The sequence below is a fragment of the Mobula hypostoma genome, chromosome 6 (genome assembly GCF_963921235.1).
Source record: "Mobula hypostoma chromosome 6, sMobHyp1.1, whole genome shotgun sequence".
NCBI lineage: Eukaryota > Metazoa > Chordata > Chondrichthyes > Myliobatiformes > Myliobatidae > Mobula > Mobula hypostoma.
The window spans coordinates 40,729,063-40,749,497 of NC_086102.1; the positions used below are offsets into that span (position 1 = coordinate 40,729,063).

Consider the following 20,435-nt stretch of genomic DNA (forward strand, 5'->3'; position numbering starts at 1 on the left):
CTTGTAATGATGAACTATGAAATGCACTTAAAATTATATTATATAATAGGATAGCATCAAGAATGATCTTTTACCTTTCTCTGTTGAATTTGAGTGAATGAAGAACCGCTGGGCGCTTTTGACGAAGATTCCACAGATGAAGTGTGTCATCTGCACATGCACTTACTAAAGCTCCCTGCAGAAATGTGGAAATAAAAAGATAAAATTTAGAAATAATTGATTCTTTCTTCCTCCTATATAAACTAGTTTGTTGAAATTACTTTGTTTTTAATCGATGATTATAGGATCTGCAAGTTTACATGGTCAAGGTCAGGTGACAGAGGTGTTCAAAAGTATCGAGAATGTGCTTCTGATGGAATCGTCACCAGACACATAGATTGATTGCAATTAGCAAAAAAGAACAGAAATGACTCAACAGAAAAAAAAATTCTTGTGCATGGAGTCAACTATAGTCTGCCTTCACTGCTTGAAACAATAGAATCAAATTCAATTGTACCTTTTAAAAAAGAATTGGAAATAATTGGAGAGAAACTTGCAGAGCACTGATGAAGTAAGGAAACAGGACTAATTACTTCTGAAAGACCCAGCACTGGCACAAAAGCAATCCAATAATAATAATAGTATAAAAATGGCTAGCCGGAGGCATATTTTCTTGCAGTCATTTTTATTTAATAGTTTGAAACGTTAAAACGAGACTGTGACAAGTGAGAATACCAAATCCCACAATGCTACTTTTTGTTTTATTCAATTTTGGGACATATTTATTGCCTATACCTAATAGCCCTCAAGGAGGCAAAAGCATTACTGGTACAAAGAAGATTTGAGACAAAAAAAAATTCGAATGGCAGACTCTCACTGCAATGGAACATAGATACCCAACTGGAGTCACAGACTTCAACCAGAGTGTAGGTCCCAGTCTACCCATTAACTGTCCTGAAGCTTTGTCATTTTATTGTATCAACAATGATGCAATGAACTAGCTTAATTCAAAAGTCACAACTGCATTTCGCACTGTCCGTCCCAAAAGCCTGCTCAACAGCCATGGCAAATGTTCAATAAAGATATTGCCAAACTGGGTTTTGTCTTGCTTGCTTAGGAGACCACATCATAAGGAAAGTGAATCAGATTTGAATTTGAAGTGAATCATGAACTGAAAGCAATTTGAGATTTCATCAGCAAAGAGTCTTTGGGGCTCTGGATGATGAAAAGGGCACCTACTTCATCTGTGGTTACAACAGAATGGAAACAATGGTGGTGGCTGATGCTTAAAACAGAGGAATTGTGGGAGCATCTCTCTTGGAATTTGAAAAGGGGAGAGAGGAGATAGATGCTTTTCGCGTTGCTTTTTGTACAGCAAAAGATGGAAGGCATTTTGTGGCACAGAAGTAATTAAGCATTATCAATGAACCATTACAGGGACATGTTTGCAAGGTAATCAAGACTGGATTATCTTGAAGCATTTGACATTTCAGAAGGACAGACAGCAAGGAAAAAATTGTCACCTGCTCTGTCTCATTTCCTAATAGGAGATTCTGTATTCCACTCTCTCTAGTTGGCACCTCTATACATATATATTGATTAAGGAAACTTTCCTAATTACATTTGACAAACTCCATCCCATCCAGTCATTTAGAGTGTGTGGGTCTCTATCAATAAGTGGAAGCGTTAAAATCACCTACTATCACAACTTTATGTTTCTTGCAACTGTCTGCCATCTTTCTACAAATTTTCTCCTCTAAATCCTGCTATAATATGATCCCACTAACATGGTCATCCCTTTCTTATTCCTCAGTTCTACACATATAGCCTCAGTAGCTGAACTCTCCAGTCTCTCCTGTCTGAACATCGCAGTGACATTTTCCCTAATAATGCCATCCCTCCCGCTCTATCATGCCTAAAACAATGGAACTCCGGAACATTAAGCTGCCAGTTCTACCCCTCCAGCAACCAAGCCCCACTAGTTGCTACAATGTCATAATTCCACGTGCTGATCCCTGTTTTAAGCTCATCTGCCTTTCCTGTAATACTCCTTGCATTGAAATAAACATACCCCAAAACATTAGCCCCATTATGGTCAATCTTTTGATTTGTATGTAGAGTTATCAACAACTTTGCCCACAACCATTCCATTATCTGCTCTGGAGGTCAGGTTCCCATACCCTTGCAATGCTAGTTGAACCGCAACACCCTGCCCCGCTACCCCCACCCCCGTGCTGCACTAGCAAACCTTTCCCACAAGATAGTAAAGATATTAGTCCCCTCCAGTTCAGGAGCAAACTGCCCTATATGTAAAGGTCCCGTCTTCCCTAGGATAGAGCCCAATCTGAAGCCTTCCCTCTGCACCGTTTCTTTAGCCATGTGTTAAACTGGATAACCTTCCTATTTCTGGCCTCACAAACAAATGGCACAGGTAGCAATCCTGAGATCACAACACTGGAGGTCCTGTTTAATCAGACACAATTGATTAATAATCTCTAGAAAAGGATGTCCAAGGAAAGAGTATGACTGTATTTCAACTTCAGATTGAGAGTGAGCAATTTGGGACCAAAAAAAACACAACCTAAACTTGAACAAAGCCAATTATATTACTATGAGGATTGGTTGACTGAAGTGACAACTGGGAAAACAGATTAAAATGTAAAACAGTATATCACCAGTGGCAGAACAGAAGAAATATTTCATAATTCACTGCAGGGGCATGTTCCACTGAGAATGAATGGCTGTACGACAAAGAAACAGATAAGCAGAGAAATGGCAGAGATTCTAAATGCATATTGGCATGAATAGGTGACTGGTTAAACAATAGAGAAGCAAGATAAATGGGTCATTTTCAGACTGGCAATAAATATCCAGTGGGATGCTACAGGGATCAGTGCTGGCCCCTCAACAATTTACAATATATATCAACGGCTTGGTTCCTGATAATACAAAGATATGTGGATTGGCAAGTTATGAAGAAGTTGTAAAGGGATATAGATATATTAAGTGTGCAGGCAAGAAGTTGACAAATGGAATATAATGTGGTAAAATGAAAGGTTAGAAGTTGTAGCAAAAAAAGCAAAATTATTTTTTAAATGGTGCAAATTGTACAAAAGGATCTGATTGTCATTATGCACAAAGGATTAGCATGCAGATTCAGCAGGTAATTAGGAAGGCAAATGGGAAATTGATCTACACTGCAAGGCACATGGAGTATGAAAGGAAGTTTTGATACAAATTTCATTGGGTGTTGGTGGTATCACCCATCGATGAAGTGGTTAACATTGGGAAAGATAAATTATTGGACAGGATGTTCAAACAGAAACATGTGACTTTGTGGGAAATTGACAGGATGGACTTGGAGTCTGTTTCCCTTAGTAGAGGTATCTAGAACTAAAGGAAATATTTTCAAAATCAAGATAGGACAAAAAGGAATTTCACACCTCAAAGATTTGTGAATCTACTTCCAAGGGATGTGGAAGCAATGTCATTAAATATATTCAAGCCAGAAACTTGAACTACAGGAGAGCCAAAGGAAGAGGGAAGAGAGCAGGAAAGTTACGTTCAGGAATACGCAAGTAACGATGCTTACTGTGAGGAATGAAGTAAGATCATCTGGCTTTAAAAGACTTAGTAAAGATGAATGCATTAAATAAAATACATACAGTATATCTATAGATGACAACAATCAAACATATCTTTATTGATAGCTTACCAAAGGAAAAATAACCTTTCCCACCATTGCCGAAACCTGTTAAACCTAATTACTCAAACTCATTAGTAAATTTTGCAACTAATGCTTTTTGTAACCACTACTCTATCAGCAAAACAAGGAAAAGATAGTGTGGCAATTCTATGCAAATTGTTACACTACAATACTTCAAAAAATAAGTACTTTTCCTAATTCGAAGGCCATGGCAATGTCACAGCCATTCTAAGACACCACCCACTCCGAGGTGATCTTCCAAGTTAATCAATCAGCTTGGCAAATTATTCAAGTGAGCTGATCTTGCAAAATAGCCTAGGGTCTGAGCCACACTCCTAAATCTAGATAATCCTGCACCTTTTAAAAGTAGACCACTGCACTATGCTGTGTTTATCAAAAAGCACATAATTAGAATTGTTAGCTTACCTCATTTATCAAGAATTGAAGTTGCAGCACAGCTGCCCCGCTATCATGTTGGCAATAGCAGTCAACTCCAGGACGACCTAGTCTGATTGAACTGAAGTCAAGGAATCTGCCATTAACTGTTCACACAAAAAGCATTCAGATGTAAAAACTGCAAGCTTTATAGCAGTATTTATTTAAACAGGAAACTGGAGTTTCTTATAGTTAGAGTTTTCTACATATTGCATATATTCTCAGTTTATTCAGAACTCCTTAATTAATTCTCACCAAATATCTATATTTGATTTATATTAAGTGCCAAAGTAGATGCTAGAGTGGATGGTGGTTACATAGAGTGCAGCTTAAATGTAGTGCAATTTCAAAAGAATGTTAAGGTCAGGTATTGGTAAGCCTTGGAATCCCTGCAGACAAGAAAGTAACATTTATTAAATAAAACCTTGAAGTGGGCAGCTGTTGAGTGTTGGCTTCATATAGAATTTTTAGTTACAATAACAAATAGATATACGGCAGAGTTCCTCAATCACAATGGATGCACACATTCTGCCACATCAGAAATTCTAAATGTTTCCTGCATCCTAACTAACTATAATTGAATGATGTATGATCAACCAAGTATCTCAAAATACAGGTTTAAAACCCGAGCAGTATCTGACACCACACTAATTAGTTTGTTATTGTCACATGTACATTGGAAAACTTTGTTTTGCATGCCATCCATAAAGATCACTTCATCACATCAGCAGAAGGAAAAAGCAACAACACGATGCAAAATTAGAATCTAGATGTTAAGTCAGTGGCAAGTTTCAGGAGGTGGCCACCTCACAGCTGGAACATCACCATGCAGAGAGAAGGAGGCAAGGCAGATGTGGAAGTTCAAATTAACTGGGGTCCACATTGAGCATTCTATTCTCTACCAGTTTGGAAAATTGGAAGCACAAGGATTTCAGAAGACGCAGTTGGGTCCATGGCATCATACGTGGCATAGCTGTATTGCAAGAGGCAAAAAGGATAGGAGAGTTACAATAACATTACATTAAATGTTTAGGAGTGCAAACACATATGTAACCACAGATGTGATTCCAGGGTGATATGTTCAAATACATCACTGAATGAAGTACAGAACATTCTGAATGAAGGTGGGTCATTTCCACAAATGACTAATCACATGGTATCTTCCTATCCCGGTTAAAAAAACAAGCATAAACACAAGAGATTCCGCAAATGCTAGAAATCTTGAGCAACACACACAAGGCACTGGAGGAACTCAGCAAGTCAGGCAGCAGGTGCTGGGGAATAAGTTTGTCCGAGTGCACCAAGAATCAGTAGAACACCTACAGCAGGAGAGACTATCACATCATTAGGTTTAGACTGGTGCTGAATGCCTCAAATGTAAATACTGTAAGAAGAGACAAAGAGTGTTTTGCAAATAGAGCCATAACATCACAGAAACAGCTCTTCAGCCCACCAAGAATCCATTAATGCCAATCCTGCACTAATCCCACCTTTTTCCCCATGTCTGCCCTATACTTCACCACTCAACTACATGATAGGCTCAGACTACAGTGGCCAATTAACTTGTCAACCTTTACATTTTTGGGATATGGAAACTGGTCAGCAAACATGAAACTGAGAGAAGTTAGAGGTTAGGGAAAGAAAGGGGCTGAAATGAAGGGAAGGCTAAGCCAATTTAACAAACATGGTGGGGACGATGGGCTAAAATATATTAATTTCAATGGAAGAAGTATTATGGTTAAGGTAGATTATCTTAAGGTCTATATTAGTACATCAAACTATAATGTTGCAGCCATTACAAAAACATGGCTGAAATAAAAACGGCAGAATTGGCAGCTCCCGACTAGGCTTATACTTTCGTTGGAATTTAGAAGATTGAGGGGGGATCTTATTAAAACGTATAAAATCCTGAAGGGATTGGACAGGCTAGATGCAGGAAGATTGTTCCCGATGTTGGGGAAGTCCAGAACGAGGGGTCACAGTTTGAGGATAAAGGGGAAGCCTTTTAGGACTGAGATGAGGAAAAACTTCTTCACACAGAGAGTGGTGAATCTGTGGAATTCTCTGCCACAGGAAACAGTTGAGGCCAGTTCATTGGCTATATTTAAGAGGGAGTTAGATATGGCCCTTGTGGCTAAAGGGATCAGGGGGTATGGAGAGAAGGCAGGTACAGGGTTCTGAGTTGGATGATCAGCCATGATCATACTGAATGGCGGTGCAGGCTCGAAGGGCCGAATGGCCTACTCCTGCACCTATTTTCTATGTTTCTATGATTCGGACGTTTCAGCTGCAATAGGGAAGGATGAAAAAGAGGTGGGGAGTGGCAGTACTGACGAGGGAGAATATCACAGAGTGTCTGGAGAGAACACCCTGGACAGTTCATCAAGTAAGACAAAGTGGGCAGAGCTGAAGAATAAGAAAGGTGCAGCCTCTATGATGGGGCTGTACTACAGGTCTCCCAGTAGAACGCGAGAGACAGAGGAATGGATTTGTAGGTAGATTGTGGAAAAATATAAAAGCAATAGGGCAGTTATGGTGGGTGACTTGTACTTCTCCAATCGTGACTGGAATTCCTTTAATGCCAGAGGCATATAGGGTAGAATTTGTTAGGCATGTCCATGAAGGTTTCCTGACACTATATGTAGATAATCCAACTATGGGAGGGGCTGTACTAAATGTTGTATTGGGTAATCAGCTTGGCTTGGTGATCTAAATCTCACTGGAAGAGCATTTTGGGAACAGTGATCGTAACTTCTTAAGTTTTCAGATAGTTAGGGATTTTGGGGAAAAGCTATTTACAACAGTGTTAGATAGGGTCTGGGGAAAGTAGATGGGGATCAGTTGTTATTGGGCTAGTCCATCTGATCAGAATTCAGCATCAACATGTTCCTTTGAGGAAAAAAAGACAAGGATGGCAAGGTTAGGAACCTTGGATGATGAGAGATGTTGCAAATGTAGTCAAAAAGCAAAAGAGGACTAGAATATAAAAGCAACAATATGATGCTGAGGCTTTGTAAGGCATTGGTCAGACTACACTCGAAGTATTGTGAACAGTTTTGGGCCCCTTATCTAAGGGAAAATGTGCAGGCATTGGAGTGGGTCCAGAGAAGATTCACAAGAATGATTCTGAAAATGAAAGGGTTAATGCACGAACAATTGGTCGCTTTGGGCCTGTACTCGCTAGAGTTTAGAAGAATGAGGGGGTATCTCATTTAAACCGATTGAATATTGAAAGGCCTAGACAAAGTGGAGGTGGAGATGTTTCCTATAGCTGAAGAATCTAGGACCAGAAGGCACAGCCTCAGAATAGAGAGATGTCTATTTAGAACAGACACAAGAAGGAATTTTTTTTTTTAACTAGTGTGTGGTGAATCTGTGGAATTCATTGCCATGAATGGCTGTGGATGCCAAATCTATTTAAATCATAGGTTGATAGGTCCTTAACAACTTGTCAACCGTTACAGAAAGAAGGTAGGCAAATAGGGTTGAGGGGCAAGATAAATTAACCATGGTAGAATGGCAGACCAGACTCAATAGGCCAAATGGCCTGATTTTGCTTCTTTGACTCATGGTCTGGTCACATGGGATCCATGAATGCCACGCAGATTAGATTCAAGTTTAGCTTAACCAGAGAAGACAGAAGATAGTGGTGAATTATTCTGACTGGAGATCTGTGACCAATAGTATTCCACAAAGATCACTGCTGGGACCTCCAATGTTTGTGGGCAAAGTTGTACATGGGCTGATTAGTAAGTTTGTAGCTGATACAAAACTTGATTTGAGTCATGGACAGTGAGGAAGGTTGTCAAAGGATTCAGCATGATATTGTCTAATGGGAACTGTGGATAGAGAAATGGCAGATAGAGATTAATCCAGAAGTGTGTAAGTATTCCACTTTGGAAGGTCAAGTGTAAAAGGAGATATACAGTAAATGACAGAACTGTTACGACACTGACATAGCAAATTATCTTAGCATGCAAGTCCATAGCTTCCTGTAAAGAGTAAAGGCAGTGTACAGCATTATTGCCTTCATTGATCTGGGTGTTGAGTATAAAACTTGGAAGTCATGTTGCAGCAGTATAAAATGTTAGCTAGACCACACTGGGAATATTGCGTGCAGTTCTGGTTGCCATATTACAGGAAAAGGCGAAGAAGGGTTTCACCAAGATGTTGCCTGGATTAGAGGGCATTAGTTATAAGGAGAGGTGGGATAACCTTATGCTGTTTTCTCTGCAGCATCAGAGTATGTACAGTGGCCTTATTAGAATATATATGTAGCGTTAATGTAAGAGGGGCAAAGTGTGAAGGGGAATTATGAGTCAAGTTGTCCTCACCCCCAAGCAGAGTAAGTGCCTGGAATACACTGTCAAGGGAAGTGACGGAAGCAGATATAATAGCAGTGTTTAAGAGCAATGCTGGTACATGAACAGGCTGGGAATGGAGGGAGATAGACTCTGCACAGGCAGGATTGTGTTCATAGTTAGCATAGACATCAGGGGATGAAGGGCCTATTCTGTTGTCTGTGTCAGTAACCAAACAGAGAACATCAACAAGTAAATGTAGTTGATGTAACATTATCCTGGTGCATAGTGACAGTATTAAGAAACTTAATGATCATGAAACTAATCAAGACAGCACTTGACAGTCTTGAGTTTCTTGAGAGTTATTGGAATTTTGTCACCTCAGCAAACAGCACATCCTCCTTCACATTCTGACTTAATAAAGTTGGAAGAGCTTTGGGAGTCTGAAAGGAAGTCACTTATTTCAGGATAACTAGCCTCTGACCTGTTTCGTAGCCACAGCATTTAAGTGCCTGGCCCAATTGAGTTTCCGGTCTACGGTGATCTCCAATATTCTGCTGCACAGGGAGTGATGGGATACTACTGAATGGAAAGGATGAGTTGTTTGACTCTCAAATGCAGTTCTTGGCATCTGGCAATGTGGCTGGTACATTTCTTGCCAGTTATCAGTCTGTTCTGAATGGTGTAAAATCTTCTTGCAAGCAGAATCTCTTATATTTATGATTGGGTGCTTCATGTCCCAAGTAATTACATATATACTGTATTTAAATACTGTACATTTATCAGAGAAATTATGCATTTTTAGATGGTAGGCTGATCATGGATGAAGTAGCTGCAGATGGTCAAAGCTTGTGTAAAAACATGAAAGCTTTTTTTCAAATTAATGGTTGTGGCCCTTTGTTAGGTAACAGAGAACCAGAGTCGTCATCTTTTCTGCAAGCTATAATTTTAGTCATAGAATTATACAGCACGGAAAAAGGCCCTTGACCCCAACACGCCTTTACTGCCCAAATTGTCTACTTGAGCTAATCCCATTTCTTTACCCTTGGCCTCTTTCTAAACTTTTCCTATCAATGTACCTACCTAAATGTCTTTTAAATGTTGTAGTTGTACCATTTCCTCTGAGCTTATTCCGTGTAGTTAGCCTTTAAATTATAATTTTCAAAGTCAAAATCAACGTAAATTTATTCTCAAAGTATGTACACTCAGACCACTTTATTAAATACAGGAGTGGAATCTGGTGTGGTCTTCTGCTGCTGTGGCTCATCCACTTCAAGGTTCACCTTCTGCACAACACTACTGTAACATCTGGTTATTTGAGTTACTATTGCAGTGCTGTCAGCTTGAACCAGGCTAGCCATTCTCCTCTGACCTCTCATTGAGAAAGTGTTTATACCCATAGAACTGCCACTCACCGGATGTTTTACGTTTTTCATGCCATTCCCTGAGACAGCTGTACATGAAAATTCCATGTAATCAGCAGTTTCTGAGATACTCAAAACACCCCGGGTAACATCAATAATTATTCCACGGTCAAAGTCCATGATCACATTTCTTCCCCATTCTGATATTTGGTCTGAACAACTGAACCTCTTGACCCTGTTTGCATGCTTTGATACATTGACTTGAAGCCATATGACTGGTTGATTAAATATTTACATTAACAAGCAGGTGTACGTAATAAAATGTCTACAGAGTGTATATGTCAGCATATACAACCTTAAGATTCATTCTCTTACAGGCATTTTAGGACAATAAAGAAATGCAATATGATTTATGAAAAACTATAAAGAGTGACAAACAACTAAGGTACAAAAGAAGACAAATTGTGCAAATAAAAAATACTGAGAACATAAGGTGCATAGTCATCGAGACTGTAGGTCATGGAATCAGTTTAGGGTTGAGGTGAGTCAAGTAATCTGAGCATGCAGGGTCAACAGCCTGATGCTTGTAGGTTAATCATTGTTCCTGAACCTGGTGGTGTGAGACCCAAGGCTTTTGTACCTCCTGCCTGAAGGTATGGGTTGAGTGGGATCTGGGATCAGCCATTATGGAATGCTGGAGCAAACTCGATGGGCTGAATGGCCTAATTCTGCTCCTACGCCTGATAGTCTTATGGTATAATTCTGCACTGGTGACATAATGACATGATTTGAATGACATGTATGCTCACATACAGTATGTACTACGTTTCTGACGATCTTATATGATGGCCAAAGAATTAATAAGTAACCATCATATTTGTAATTTAAATTTAAGCATATTGTTAAATCATTATTGTATATGGTCAGTGAAAAGAGACTTCCACTGACTTCTTCATGCCACATTGGTTAACTGCTGTTTTAAAATCACTTATTTCAATGTTTGGGCCAAGAATTACACATGTTGCCTCACTGATACCATGTTGATAGACGTCATTCCTCCCACATTCCAAAGATGTATGGATTAGTACATTAATTGGTCACATGGGTGTGATTGAGTAGGGTGGGATTGTTATAAATAAATAATAATTCAATTAAGTACATGACATCGATGAAGAGGAAAGGGTTTGAAATACTGCTCCACCTTGGAACCAATGATAAAAATTGAAATAAGTTGAGGGTTTTCTGTGACAGATTATGGGAAATAAAATAGCCAGACTACGAAGTTTAATGTCTGAAGAACAAAAACAGGAATTTCAGGAAAAGTGAGAGATATAAGAAATAGGAGCAGGAGTAGGCCATCTGGCCCATTAAGCCTGCTCCACTATTCAATAAGATCATGGCTGATCTGGCCACGGACTCATCTCCACTTACCTGCCTTTAACCGTACACCTCAATTCCCCTACTATGCCAAAATCTATCCAGCCTTGTCTTAAATATATTTACTGAGGTCATCTCCACTGCTTCATTTGGCAGAGAATTCCACAGATTCACCAACTCTTTGGGAAAAGCAGTTCTTCCCCATTTCCATCCTAACTCCCCCGAATCTTGATGCTATGACCCCTGGTTCTAGTCTCACCTACCAGTGGAAACAATTTTCTTGCCCTTTTCATAATTTTACATGCAAAGTTATTCCAAGCTAGCAAATGGAAATTGCTTTAACTCTAGTCAAGTGATGCATTTAGAAACAATACGCAAGGACAAGATTAATAAGAGTGCAGATGGAATCTGGAGAAAAAGATAAATTGCTGCAAGTACTCGAGCAAGTCAAGCAGCATTCTGATGCATGGTCTTGACCTAAAACTTCAATCATTCTGCAGAAGCTGCTTCAGCTGCTCAATTCCAAGTTTATTTTTTGCTACAAAAAAATTTAACATGAACTTAGAAAAGTTCAATTTAATAAAAGAGAGCTGTAACTTTTGTTAAAGACAAACTTCGCTTCTTGAACCTGGCTAAAATTTTGGATGATGGTAGAAAGATGATTATGGGGAAGCAGAACATGAGTTTTTTTCCGCAGGAAAGGCTTTCAATAAAGTTCAACAAAAGACAGTTTGCATGATTGACATCCATGCAATAAACAAGTTAGTATCAGCATGGCTAACAGATTTCCATCATTGCAGAAATCAAGAATAATGACGTTATTTTTCTGATTTGATGATGGTCAGTTAAGGACCAATTTTTGCAGTTTTGAGAGATAATAACAGCAGACATTAGTGCGAAGGGAAATTTTTTTCCTCCAGATGTCAGCCTCTCAGCCCAAACCATCAACTCTTTATTCCTCTCCATACCGTTTGACCCGCTGAATTCCTCCAGCATACTGCACGTGTTACATTTGTCAAAATGCTTGGAAGTGTGACAATTAGTGAGGATAGCAGTAGATGGCAAGAAAATGGACATTTGCTTGCTGAGTAAGCAAACAAATAACCAAATTAAATGTAACTCTTGGTTCTGCTCACGGCTTAATATAGGGGATAATAGCCCCCTGCCCAGCCAAACTTAAAAAATCTCGTTTGGGTGGATGCTGCATGATGTGTCCCATTACAAATCAGTACCATGAAAAACAAACAGTACACAATATGCGATTAAACGATTGAGCTTTATAATTCTTAATTTGACTATATGGTTAGTAAAGAAACAAAAAAAAGGGCCCATTCTCATGAAACAGTCTGATGCGCAAACGTTAGAGCTCACTTGTAAGGCCGTTCGTTCACCATCAACATCCTCTGATCATCACTGACCTTCGGACCCTCGCTCCAAGTCCACTCCATCCTGCGGTCTACCAACTCTCTCCATTCGCATTTTCTCTCCTCCTCTCTCCCCAGCAAAAGACCGTGAAATCCCTCTCCCAGACATACAAGAAAGAACAACATGCAACACATTGGCTAACATACCCCGTTATCTCTAGTCATAACCCAAACATTGCTGCTACAGAGAAACCATTACCTTAGCAGTGAAATATTAGAGAGAGGCCATTACATTAGCAGTGAAACCTTACAGCATGTTAAATAAATAAAATTGATTAGTGTCATCTTACAATCAAAATCAGAATCAGGTTTACAATCCTGACTTACACGCCGTGAAATCTGCTGTTTTGCAGCAGCAGTATAGTGAAAAGAATAGAATGAATATAAATTACAAAATAAATAAATAAATAGTGCAACAATAAAGGGAATAATAAAATAGAATTCATGGACCATTTAGAAAGAAGCTGGTTCTAAATCATTGTGCAGGTCTTCAGACTCCTGTACCTCCTCACTGATGGCAGTAAAGAGGAGAGAGCGCGTACAGGATACACGTGTAAGAGGAGGATGGTGAGGATCCTTAATGATGGATGGCATCTTCTTGCAGGGTCGCCTTGTGAAGACAGCCTCAGTGGTTGCTAGGTTTGCTCCTGTGTCTGAAACACAGCAATGTGTTGTGATGTTGTGCATTGGAGTTCATGATGCAACCTGTCAGAACGCTCTCCACGATAAGTATATAGAAATTTGTAAGAGTCTTTGGTGACATGCCAATTCTCCTCAGACTCCTGATGAAGCGGAGTCATTGGTGTGCCTTGTTCAAGACTGCATCAATGTGTTGGGCTGAGATGTTAACATCCAATGACTTGAAGGGGCTCACTCTTTCCACTGCTAACCCCTCAATGAGGACTGGTGCATATTCTCTCAACTTCCTCCTGACGTCCACAATTAATTCCCTGGTCTTGCTAACATTGGGTATGTATGGGTTTTTATGACACCACTCAACCAGCCAAACTTTCTTATTCCTGTACGTCTCCTCATTGCCATTTGACATTGAGTCATAGAATAATACAACATGGATATAGGCCATTGGGCCCAATCAGTCCATACTGAACCCAGCTGCCATCCAGTCAGTCCCAATTTCTTGTGATTGGCCCATATCCTTCCAAACTTCAGCACTCCATGTACTTGTCCAAGTGCTTCTTAAATAATTCTATTGTAACCTATCTCAAGTGCTTCCTTAGGCAGCTCATTCCATATACACAACACTCTTTAAAGTTGCCCCTCACGTCTCCTTTAAATCTTTCCTCTCTCACTTTAACCATATCCAGCCCTTGCCCTAGTTTTGGACTCCCTTGTCTATGGGAAAAGACTGCAAGATTGTTACCGTCCACTTTATCTATGCTGCTCATAAATTTTAAACATTTCTATGAAGTTACCTCCTCATTCTCCTACATTTCAAGGAACAGAAACCTTGCCTGGCTAACCTCCCCTTATAACTCAGGCCCTCCAGTCCAGACAATATCCTTGTAAATCTTTTCTGCACTTTTTAGTTTAACCACAATTTTGCTATCACAGGGTGACCAAAACAGTACACAATACTCCCAGTTTAGTCTCACCAACAATTTGTACACAGTAACTATATTTGAACTCCTATACTTAATGGCCTGACTGATGAAGGCCATGTGGTAAATGCCTTTGCCACTACCCTCTCTACACATGTACCTATCTTCAACAAACTATGCACTTCTTCTCCTAAGTCCCTGTGTTGCATTACATTCCCTAGGGCCCTACTATTTACAGTACGAGTCCTGTATTTTGACCATAAGACCATAAGACAAAGGAGAAGTAGGCCATTCAGCCCATCGAGTCTGCTCTGCCATTTTATCATGAGCTGATCCATTCTCCTATTTAGTCCCACTCCCCCACCTTCTCACCATAACCTTTGATGCCCTGGCTACTCAGATACCTATCAATCTCTGCCTTCAATACACCCAATGACTTGGCCTCCACTGCTGCCCGTGGCAACAAATTCCATAGATTCACCACCCTCTGACTAAAAAAATTTCTTCGCATTTCTGTTCTGAAAGGGCGCCCTTCAATCCTTAAGTCATGCCCTCTCGTACTAGACTTCCCCATCATGGGAAACAACTTTGCCACATCCACTCTGTCCATGCCTTTTAACATTCGAAATGTTTCTATGAGGGCTCCCCTCATTCTTCTAAACTCCAAGGAATACAGTCCAAGAGCGGACAAACGTTCCTCATATGTTAACCCTCTCATTCCCGGAATCATTCTAGTGAATCTTCTCTGTAACGTTCCAAAATGCATCACCTCACATTTACCTGTATTGAAATCTATTTGCCATTCCTTAGACCACCACTAACTGATCCAGATCTTCCTGTGATCTATGATAACTTCCTATATTATCAACAACACCCCCTAATTTTTTTTAGATTATGAGGACACTCAGTCCTCATTTATTGTCATTTAGAAATGCACGCATTAAAAAATGATACAATGTTCCTCCAGAATGATATCACAAGAAACATACGACAAACCAAGACTAAAACTAACAAAACCACATAATTATAATATATAGTTACAACAGTGCAAAGCAATGCCATAATTTGATAAAGAGCAGACCATGGCCACGGTAAAAAAAAAAGTCTCAAAGTCCCGATAGCCTCATCATCTCACACAGACGGTAGAAGGGAGAAACTCTCCCTGCCAAGAACCTCCAAGCGCCACAAACTTGCTGATACAGCACCATTGGAAGCACCCGACCGCAGCAGGCTCTGAGTCTGTCCGAAAACTTTGAGCCTCCAACCAGCCCTTCGACACCGAGCACTGAGCACCATCCTCTGCCGAGCGCTTTGACCTTGCCCCGGCCGCTGAGCAACAAGCAAAGCCAAGGACTCGGGGCCTTCCCCTCCAGAGATTTTGGACCACACAGTAGCAACAGCAGATAAGCAGGCATTTCAGGAGTTTCACCAGATGTTCCTCCGTGCTCTCATGTCTGTCTCCATCAAATCAGGATTGTGCACGGCACCCTACTTGACAAGTAACAGACATCACCACCGGAATGGCCGCTGTGAGCTGCGTCGCGCTGCTATCTTCTCCTCTCCTTGGTAGCCAAGGTAGCACAGCAGTTAGCACGACACCATTACAGCTAGAGGTGTCAGAGTTCAGAGTTCAGACGCCATCTGTAAGGGGTCTCTGTATGCTCTCCCCATGGAATGTGTAGGTTTTTCCCAGCAGCTCCAGTTTCCTCCTACTCTAAATGAATCCACCATGCAAGACCTTGTCAAAGGCCGTGCTAAAGTCCAAATAGATAATAACTATGGCTCTGTCCTTATTGACCATTTTAGTTATTTCTTCAAAACACTAAAAGATTTCTCAGTTGTGACTTCCATGCACAAATCTACACTCCGTAGATGCTGTCTGACCTGCTGAGTTCCTCCAGCATTTTCTGTATGCTCCTCCTAATCAGACTTTGTTTATCCAAATGCTGGTAGATCCTGCCTCTCAGAATTCTCTCTGGTAACTTCCCCACTATCAATCGGCCTGTAGTTCTTGTCCTTGCTACAGCCCTGTATGATATGAACCGGGAGCTGCAAGCAGTGGTGCTCCGGTGCTCCGCAGGGACTGCGCAGTAGTTATTTTCAATCAATGCTATTCAAAGTGAATTTATACTTACCATATACTACCCTGAGATTCATTTTTGTGTAGGCATTTACAGTAATACAATAGAGTTTTACAAAAACTATTCATAAACAAAGATTGACAGTGTGCAAAATTCAAACTCTGAAAATACAAATAATACTGAGAACAAGTTGTAAAGAGCCCTTGAATGTAAGGTTACAGGTTGTAGAGTACAGGTCAATGAAGTTTACTGCACTAGTTCAAGAGCCCAATGGTTGTCAGATAATAACTGTACCTGAACCTAGTGGTATGGGATCTGAGACTTCAGTACCTTTTGCTCAATGGTAGTAGTGAGAAGGGGGCATGGTCTGGATGGTGGGAGTCTTTGATGGATGCTGCTTTCTTGTGGCACGCTTCAAGTAATGGTAAGGATAGATTTGCTTGTGATGGACTTAGCTGTAACCACCACTTTCTGTAGACTATTCCATTGCTGGGAATTGATGTTTCTGTACCAGGCTGGGTGCAACCATTTAGATACTGTCTACCGTGCAGCTATAAAAGTTTGTCAAGGTTTTTGGTGACATGACAAATCCACGCAAAATACTAATAACATAGAGCCGTTGTCATGCCTTCTTTATGATGACACTTATGTGCTGGTCCAAGGACAGCTCCTCTGATATGCTAATGCAGAGTATCTAAAGCTACTGACCTTTTCCACCTGTTCCCCTAATGAGGTCTGGCTGATGGACCTCTGGTTTCTTCCTCCTGTGGTCAATAATCAGCTCTTTAGTTCTGCTAATGTTGAGTGACAGTTTGTTGCTGTGTAACCATTCAACCAGATTTTCCAATCTCTCTTCCATATGTTAATTTGTCATCAACTTTGATTTTTGGTCAACAAAAATGAATAGAGCAGGGAGATAAACACAGCCCTATGGTGTACCTGTGCTGGTGGTGAGTTTGGAGGTATTGCTGTCAATCTGTACTAACAGTGCTAACTGAAGTCAACCAGTGAGGAAATTGAGGATTCAGTTGTACAGAAAGATACTGATAGTGTGGAATGTTGAGCTGTAGTCAATGAAGGGCATCCTGATGAATGTATCTTCATTGGCCAGGTGTTCTAAAGCTGAGTGAAGAGCCAATGAAACTGCATCTGCTGTTGACATGTTGTGAAGGTAGGCAAATTGGAGCAGATCCAGGTTGCTCCTCAAGGAGGAGATGATAGGCTTCATGACCACCTCTCAAAGCATTTCATCATGGTAAATGTAAGTGCTACCACACAACAGTCATTGAGGCAGATTACCATGTACTTCTTGGGCAGACAAATGCATCTGCTACAGGTATGTACATAGATTGATGAAGATGAGGTCAAGAAGGTTTATCTTATTTCATTTACCATCTACCGTACATCCACCAGCTATCTATGTTCTGAAGATTGACAATACAATGACTGCATACTAATTACACAAACTTTTTTTTTATGGAAACCATATTCCAGAACAAATGTCTGTTCTTATAGTAATCTACTTACTACCTACAGCAGCCTCAATATGACAACTGTGTGCTCCAGAATTTGGCCAATTCAGTCCTTTGAAAGCCACTTTTGGTGATGTGCACCAACATCTCCACCCAGAACATATTCTTGTTTCTTTTAGCGTTATGAAGTAATATTCTATCTGAAGGAGAGTGAATACTGTGGACACCCAGCATCACTCCTTCCTCAGTGTCAGCAGAACTGGTGCATCCAATTTGCGAAAGACACTGGATGCAACTAAGAAATATGGAAGAATCCAGAAGGTCAACTATAAGAAACAGCTGACCTTCTGAAATTGAGGTGGCACTGTAGTGTCGTGGTTAGTAGAATGCTATTACAGGCCAATGACCCACATGCAATTCTGTCGCTGTCCGTGAGGAGTTTGTACGTTCTCCCTGTGATCATGTGGTCTTCCTCCAAGTGCTCTGGTTTCCTCCCACATTCAAAAGACGTACAGGGTTAGAAGGTCTATTGGTTACATGGGTGTAATTGGACAGGCAGGGTTACTTGCCTGGAGGGCCTGTAAGCATGCTATATCTCTAAATAAAACTCAGCTGAATATAACTGCAGCATGTCGTTTTCGACTGCTGATGGGACAATATTCCCTTAAAGAAAACTGACTGGGATACCTAATATGGAGGGCAAACATGCCCTCAAGGCAGTAGTTCTTTCCCTTTGGTTTCTCAGACTTCAATAAATGTGTCCAGTAGGGTGGCTTGGCAGATGCCAGGACATCCATTCCATTTTATTTTTGCTGTTGGTTTTCATACAATTGAATATTTTGCAAGACTATTTTAGAGAGTTAAAAGAGTCAACCATAGGGCTTTCCCTGCCATACTTCCAATCAGAGTCCTTCCCATCAGCAAAACTATCCATTTGGCATGCAAGATGGACAGTAGGCCTAGAAGAGCAGTTCTGACTCTGTTCATGATTGACAAGGCTTCCGTACAAAAAAAAACTGATTCAAGGGATTTTTACCCCTCCTAGCTTGTTCACAAATCTGAAAGTTACTGCATCAATTTTCCACAAGTTAAACGGTATATACAATTTACATCAATGTCTAAACCTATTAAAAAGTTAATAAAACTGGAATGGAAACTGAATGTTCAATTTATAGAAGGTGAAAAATCACATACATTAATACAATAAAACATTCATAAATGAAGGATTAAAATGTAAACAGTTTATTTAACGGAAGAGCATATATGATAGATGTATACAAAGATTTTAACTTAAACTGAAAAATTAAAATCATTTCCACAATAATTGAAAACATCCAGCAATATCTATCATGTTAAATACCCATAACTATATTTATTCTTAAATTTAACTATGATTTGTGGGACTCTGTAATTTTCTCCTTTGGTAGCATTTGTTGTCTTTGAAAACCACTTTCCTAATCTCTGATGTTTTTATAAGAAAATCAAGAAAAGCCACCGAAATTAGTCAACGTGACTGGACAGAGTTAAATGAACTAAGTGGTTCTGAATTTGAGGAGATAATTTAACACTAATTAACTATTTATCATTTCAAAGATCTAAAAGAATGTTAATTTTACTTTAATACAAATTAGTCAAATATATGATTTTGTATATGTTATCTGTTGCTGCAATGGAGGAGATAAATTATGATTGTGTGTTCGCATTAACTTGGTATGATGGACAGAGATCTCAATGGAGATAAAACGTTGTCAGAAGAAGAGCAGCTACTGGTTCACTATTGTTGATTTTATAATACTGCATAAAATTAATATCAACCCTTGACAATTAAGGTCTTATAGTCTACATTTAAAACAGGATAGAGTGGAGAAAAATAGGCTTCGATGCTCAGGTGAGATTCAGTTATCAATGTGAAGTCATATTTTATCTTTTTTTTCCCCGAAGACAAATTCCTACAAATTTCCTAACTTCCTTTTGTTTTAATTATCCTTTCCAACAAGAAAGCCATTTATCTCAGATGCTATACTATATAGCTGACAGTACTGGTTGTCTTATGACTGCCTAAATGAAAATTATGGGTATATTTAAACTTGGCATAACAAATGGAAATAGAAAGTGGTTGTGAAAATCTACAGCTGCAGATTGTGATTTTTTTTTTGGTATTCTACTGTCCCCAGCAGCAGAGAGTAGTTTCAATTTACTTTCAAGTTTAACATGCATTTATAGTGACCATGTGTAAATATTTCAATAAAAAAATTACACACGAAATGAATAGAAAACTAATCATTTCTACTGAGCAAAATAAACAAAATTAGCAAAAATGCATGAAAAATCTGCATTGTATACATGGACAAATAAAGTACAAGTAATGAACTTCAGATCTCAAACTCTTGCACTTGATCACCAAAACTCACTCTGAAAGTATGCCAGCGTGCAATTTGCATCCATGTGTCAACTTTAGATTGTCTAAGGCTGAGCTGCCTTTATAACCAAGCCACAAAGGTGGACCCACAAAAGAAAAGACAGATAAACAAGTTCTGGCCACCCATGTTTAGTATATTCAGCAGTACTGAATAGAATACTGACAATGCTTATGAAATATTTAAAAATTAAATGGTTATCTTTTTGTAACTATTGTTCCTACATTATTGCCGTTATACATTTCACTGGAGACATTTCCTTCCTTAAACCATTTGCAAATCTCATGTGGCATGCTAAAAGAACAGCAGATATTCATCTC

General features: G+C 39.6%; 1 protein-coding gene across 10 annotated transcripts in view; it reads right to left on the bottom strand.

Moving 5' to 3' along the window:
* stxbp5l (syntaxin binding protein 5L) overlaps window positions 1-20,435 on the bottom strand; it is a 348,597-nt gene that overhangs the window by 249,970 nt on the left and 78,192 nt on the right. For 9 of the 10 annotated variants that reach the window (XR_010018308.1, XM_063050648.1, XM_063050644.1 and 6 more), the window contains exons 3-4: window positions 4,112-4,193; window positions 75-175 (exon numbers count right to left, since the gene is read on the bottom strand). Coding sequence is in view for 8 of the 10 variants with exons in the window: in XM_063050648.1 (XP_062906718.1) it covers window positions 75-175; window positions 4,112-4,193 (183 nt within the window). In the remaining 2 variants the exon portion in view is untranslated. Of the gene's footprint in view, window positions 1-74; window positions 176-4,111; window positions 4,194-20,435 lie in introns of those variants that run through there. The other variant, XM_063050649.1, reaches the window with a different exon arrangement.